Source organism: Wallemia mellicola (genome assembly GCF_000263375.1).
Source record: "Wallemia mellicola CBS 633.66 unplaced genomic scaffold WALSEscaffold_19, whole genome shotgun sequence".
NCBI lineage: Eukaryota > Fungi > Basidiomycota > Wallemiomycetes > Wallemiales > Wallemiaceae > Wallemia > Wallemia mellicola.
This window is the reverse complement of record NW_006531976.1, coordinates 1-5,882: the sequence shown is the minus strand read 5'-3', so window position 1 is coordinate 5,882 and position 5,882 is coordinate 1. Positions and strand designations below refer to the sequence as shown.

The following is a 5,882-nucleotide window of genomic DNA, read 5'->3' as shown; positions in this document are numbered from 1 at the left end:
AGCGCCTAGAGCCTTTCTGAGCATTCTGTTCTGTAGCAGTTCTAGCGTGCGGATAGCTCGGCCGTGTTTGTAAGGATTAATCCAAACGTGGCCCCCGTAATCAGTTGCAGCACAAACATGAGTTTTGTATAACATTAGGAACTGCCTAGTAGGCATGCCCCCTCGTGTGTTTGCAAGTCTGCCGATGGCTGCCCCGGCGCCATAACCCCTCTTTGTCATTAAAGCTGTCTGCTGCTTATATGATAGCCTGCTGTCCAACATCAATCCAAGATACTTCATGGCTCGAGTTGGTGCAATTTCCCTCTCTCCCCAATGAAGTGGACTGGTGTCTATCTTCAGAGGGTGTTTCGTGAATAGCACGTATTGTGTCTTAGCAATATCTAGGGGTGTCCCGTGTGTGATTGACCAATCGTCGGCTTCGTGTAATTGGCTTTCCAATAAGGATCTAGCTTCCTTCGGTGTACTAGCTGCTGCCATCCATAGTACATCGTCTGCATAACCCACTTTGATAACCTCTCGGCTGGCTTTCAGTAACGCGGTATTATATATCAAATACAATGGTCCGCTTATTGGGGACCCTTGTGGGGAGCCTTTGCTAAGTGCGAAGGTCGAGGACCCAACACGTGGCAGCCTTTTTTTGATCATTTTAGGAGTTACTCATAAGCGATACACAACTCATTTTAATTTATAATAATCACAAGTCGATGTAGCTCAATTGGCGAGAGCGTACGACTGAAGCAATCGCATTCGTAAGGTTGGGCGTTCGATTCGCCCCATCGACATTTCTTTTTGAAATTCTATCATTTGTATTTTTTTTCATTGTTAATATCTGATGCTCATTGATGTTTTATTCATATAATACCTTGTTTGTCGGTTCTCGTAGATTTTTCTTATAATCTATGCCAACTTAGTAACACTATCATCTAAATAAAGTAAGCAGCATGAAGAATATGGTAAACAGGTATAAACGTATTATGATATAAACATTGTACTATTAAGAAACCATTCTGACTTTATAATTCATTGTGGGTGTTTCACTTGTGTCTACGTCGCAAAGTAAGTAATACAGATGATGACAGCACCAATTATTATTTTTTTGCTATAAAAGCCCAAGCTCCATTGCAATGAATAAATAGATCAAATCAAGTAAAACAATTTCTTCTGGTGAAACCAACTCATCTGCTGACGTCATCATTTAGACTTGTGCTTGGACTTTTGTAGTAAATTAAATGAATTGGATAAACATCACAAATGGCAATGCTTTAGTTTGTCCATCATGTATGTATTGGAATAACCTAAAAACTCTCAATGAGGTAAGAAACTTATCTCATCCCCTATTTTACGAAGATACTAAGACCCTACCACCTTCAAACTCTCTTCTATAATTAAACGCATAAGCCCAAGCGCATCCAGCATATCCTATAGTATTTATACTTGCGAAGGCTAATGCTCCAGCCACACCAAAAGCATACGTACCAACACATAGTTTCCTACATAGTTTCCTATCTGATATGGAGATAAACGTTATCTCTCTGGGTTCACATCCCTTCATTCTTTTTTCTCCAGAATCGGGGTTGCTAGATCCTTTCCAGTAAGACCAGAGTGGTACTCTGAAAGTAACACAATCTTTGTGATCATAAAAATCAATAGAAGCGCGATAATTTACCCAAACTGCCATTCCTCGGGCGAGAGTAATATAAGTAACGAAAGAAATTGGTATAGCAAGTGATCCAAAGAAGAAGCCTACTAAAAAGGAAGTGTCCACAAGTTCGGCGCCTATTATTTGAGATATCATGGTGATAAATGTGCTTCACCGTAGCTATACTTGGAAGTGGGGTAAATGTTCGAATAAGCTTTTATAGAAAAAAAAAAGATTAAGCATCAGCATCAGCAGATAAATCGAGCAAGCTTCAAACACAAAAAAATAATTAACAGTAACACACTGTTGGTTGTGAAATATGAAATATGTTATCTATGTTGATCATCTGAGACCTCTGGCGGATTTTGTCCCAACTCCTTATTGTATTGTGAACCCCTTATCTATTATTTGAATTTCTGGTACAATATGAGCAGCCGAGGCAGATATGGAAGTTACCAGGTATAGGAGGTAAAGTATCATATATCCTTTTATTGTCGAATAAAGCTATTGTCATAAATATGAGATACCTTATTTTAAATCTAAATATCATTCACTTTAATCGGAGTGCATAAAATCTCTGATATATGCTCCCCATGCAATAACTCAAAATGTAATATACATATGATTTTTTTAAAAGAAATAGAATAATAATTATCCCTGATAATGGTTTTGTATAGTATTAGCTCTTTACGTAGCTTCCACTGATACCGTGTTTCAAAAAGTTCTCATTTATATCTTCGCATCTAACAACTATATGATCTCGGATGATCAGTATTTGTATCCGGGTTCTGAAACATTGTTAAATTTGTTTACAAAAATGAATTATTTACCAGAGTTTTCTTTTTTTTAAAAAAGACAAAAAAACGATGGTCACTACAAGGCTCGAACTTGTGGCTTTGGAGTATCCGCGATATTCCGCATATTAGCTCCACACTCTAACCAACTGAGTTAAGCGACCGATGTTATTCTTTCAAAAAATGATATTTCTATATCCTTTATAGACATACTGTCATGACGTCATCAGTCGTGATTTTATCTTTTTTGAAAATGGACGGTCATGATAAAAAATTAACACATTTTCCAGGAAAGGCTGGCAACCATTCTAATGAATTCAGAGGCGCCGAATTTATAGGTGGGGATATTTTGAAACATATATCGTTCCATTCGAACGAAGTAGACACGCGAGGAAGTTTTAACGCGTCGCAAAATAAGAAGAGACAAGATCGAAGACGCGATACTAATCGAAATAAAAGATGGGAACCCTACAATGAGGATCACACTATGCTTGCTTCTGACTCATCTCCTCTCGCTGAGCAATTCAACGAGGCGTTGTTGGAAGCAGCTGAACAGATCGGAAGACATGTTACAAACAACTTGAACGAGTATCTATATAAAAAGCATGGATTGTGCGACCAAATCAAGCAAACCCTGCGTGATATCAAAGAGGAAATCGTAACACTCGACGACTCGCATACTGCAAGTAAATATACTGACAAAGCTTCAAGGGTATCCCCAGTAGTATCATCGAATAAAGATATCACAAACATACCATATCAAGGCGACACAATCAAACCAATAATAAGTGAGACTGAGAAAATATCAGAGGAAATGAAGAGATTTATAGAAGAACGCATTACAAGTGCGTTCAATTATCAAATTAAGTTTTAAAAATGATGTAATGAATGTTGAATTGAGATTTATTATTTAGACTTCATAGATGCGGAGCTTTATCATCAATACTTTCTATGGTATGTGAATTCGAACAGCGAATCGAATTATGCGGGACCATTTTTTGAGTAGTGCCGTAAAATGTCTCATTAATACGCGTTCCTCTTTTATTTACAGGTATGCTGTACAATCCAACTTCCGTACGTGTGTATCAAATACAGCTTGGACAGCTCATAGTAGCATATAAATCTTGAGATTTACTGACCACTTAACGTTCTTGAATCCGTATGTTGATTTCTGTTATCTTCTTTCTCAATATAACTAGCCATTGAGTACCTGCTGCAAAGTTAAATTCAGTACAGCATGCTGCCGAAATACCACCTGGTTTGCTTTTAGGTATTGTGCTACTAGTTCATCGCAATATATTCCGTGTTTTCCGTGGTCAGTTCCATTCGACGCTGATTTCCTCTCCAAACTTCAAATTCTGGCTCATCCTTATTTTTAGGTGCCGGGGCTGCGTGCATGTCATTATGAATGGATATAGTGGGTGGAATTGTTGGAGTACAAATAAAATTGCTAAATATACAGTATAAGTTAGTTTATAGGTCGAATTTAACATAAGAACTAATGATGTTGGCGTGCTGAAGATACAAAAATGAAACAATGGGACAATGGGACAGACGACAAAAAAATACATAGAAATGCAATCTAGTGCAATATTTATGATTAATAAACACTTGGATATTCGAAGGTAACAACATGATCCTTACCTTTTTCTCCCTACCTTTACAAATCAATGTTCGGTGTCTTTTACAAGTTTCAATTTTTTATTTTTGAAGGAAGATTGTGCTGTAAAGGATTTGGAGATAAGGTCGAGAACTTCTTGATATAACACGCTGTAATTATGCAAGTGTATTTTGAACTTCAAAGATAGTAGCTCAGCTGACTGAGTTGTGTTGTATCATTTTACTAACTTATCCAACTTCATCAAAGCAATTGTGTTACATATATTTGATAACAACATCTTACAATTTTATTTGCAGTCGACTTAATCTTCAGTGGCGCCATGTTCGCCATCTTCGGCGGACGTGCTTGAAAAATCTTCGCAAGACCTGAACAAAGCTAACCGGTCAACACTGAATGATATAGCACTTTCCTTACGGTTCTTTTTGTATAGAATCATTACATTGATCAATTAGAAGAAGTTCCCAGCCTTTAGAATTCCAGATATATGTTCAGTTAGAAACTAACATAAACAACAAAAGATTACGTACTAAGGCATTTATTATAAAGAGGCGAATTATATATATATATATATTTTCTACCATAGGGAAAGAAAACCGTGAGATGTATCTAAAGTGATGAAATTGAGGCATATTCTTTATAAGATACAAATTCTGACTGCATCCACCAATAATAATTGCTTATGATAATATAACTGGCACGCTGTATTTGCTGGAAGCCTTGCTTGACGTATGTCGTAATTTGTCTTGATGGTTCACGTTTCCTCATTTCTTCTCGTTTACGACAAAAATCGAAATTAATTATGTACTTAGCCAATTGTGGTTTAAAAAATCATAGAGGGCTACTAAAGTTTGTGTGCTCTTGATTATCGGACCTAGTTTGAACTCGATTTTAATCTTGGTTATTTTCCTCCTTACGTGATTATACCCATCATGTTCCTACGACTGATAGCTGTTGTATGCGCGATAATGTCGCTTGCATTGTACAAATCGCATTTGGTTGAGTAGATCAGTTGTAAACGACAGTAAGAACATGTCCTAGTAGTAAAAAGTGTCTATCTGTAATTGGGTAGTAAATTACCTTGTCTATGTGAGAAATTTGTTTAAAGATCTTAGCCATTTTTTACAGTTGTCAGCCTTCCTGCAGATATTTTCAAGGTGTTCCTTGCTGTGGCTGGGAAGTTTGAGGCTTTCTTTTTCAGCGTGACGTATAGCGTTCAGATGATGCACCGCAATGATTGGTACAAAATAGTAGGTGTGTAGTCGATTGCGTATATTGAGCAGAGTATGCCTCCCCATTGGTTGTCATATCAGATTGTTCATAGCTAGAGGTCCAAATGTTCCGGGATCAATTAATCTTGACATTCAGACTTTTCTGAACATACAGGACCAATCTAAGGATGGATTTATAACTTTTACAATGGGTTAGAATTACCTAACTAAGGTGGGAGCCTTTTTGTTAGCCACAGCTGGTCTTAATGAGATTCGGCCAAGTTGCATCACAGCACTATATCATGAGAGTCAGTCTCAATCCTATTTCTCATTCAATATTATCATCTTACTTAGCGTTCTCGCTTCCCAATATCCTACTTTACTTACTTGATCCCCTTATCCTACGCGCCTCTCAAATTCAAAATCACCTCAGCCACTAATGCGCGTCATAATATATACACATTTTGTAAGACAACAACTAAGACACCATATATATTTCATATTCCTTTCTCTGGACTCCTAATTCTTCCTCCCAGTCTAGGATATTAGGTCTCTCAGGTTAACAAGTTATCAGCTCCAACACCACTGGCCCACCGCCCAACATGATCATATTAAACGAT

The 5,882-nt window shown here is 37.3% G+C and overlaps 2 protein-coding genes and 2 non-coding genes across 4 annotated transcripts; 2 read left to right on the top strand and 2 right to left on the bottom strand.

Moving 5' to 3' along the window:
* Window positions 1-700: 700 nt before the first annotated feature.
* Window positions 701-782, top strand: WALSEDRAFT_t71. Its single transcript has one exon. It is a non-coding gene; the product is annotated as a tRNA-Phe (tRNA).
* Window positions 783-947: 165 nt separating this feature from the next.
* WALSEDRAFT_61039 (hypothetical protein) lies at window positions 948-1,985 on the bottom strand. The gene has a single exon (XM_006959599.1). It carries the CDS (start codon window positions 1,793-1,795, stop codon window positions 1,340-1,342), a length of 456 nt encoding a protein of 151 aa, XP_006959661.1. The 5' UTR covers window positions 1,796-1,985; the 3' UTR covers window positions 948-1,339.
* A 521-nt stretch (window positions 1,986-2,506) lies between these two features.
* WALSEDRAFT_t70 lies at window positions 2,507-2,597 on the bottom strand. The gene has a single exon. It is a non-coding gene; the product is annotated as a tRNA-Ile (tRNA).
* A 323-nt stretch (window positions 2,598-2,920) lies between these two features.
* WALSEDRAFT_65530 (hypothetical protein) lies at window positions 2,921-3,307 on the top strand (the record flags this gene model as incomplete). The annotated part of the gene is made up of 1 exon (XM_006959598.1): window positions 2,921-3,307. One exon carries the CDS (start codon window positions 2,921-2,923, stop codon window positions 3,305-3,307), a length of 387 nt encoding a protein of 128 aa, XP_006959660.1.
* Between the last annotated feature and the right edge of the window lie 2,575 nt (window positions 3,308-5,882).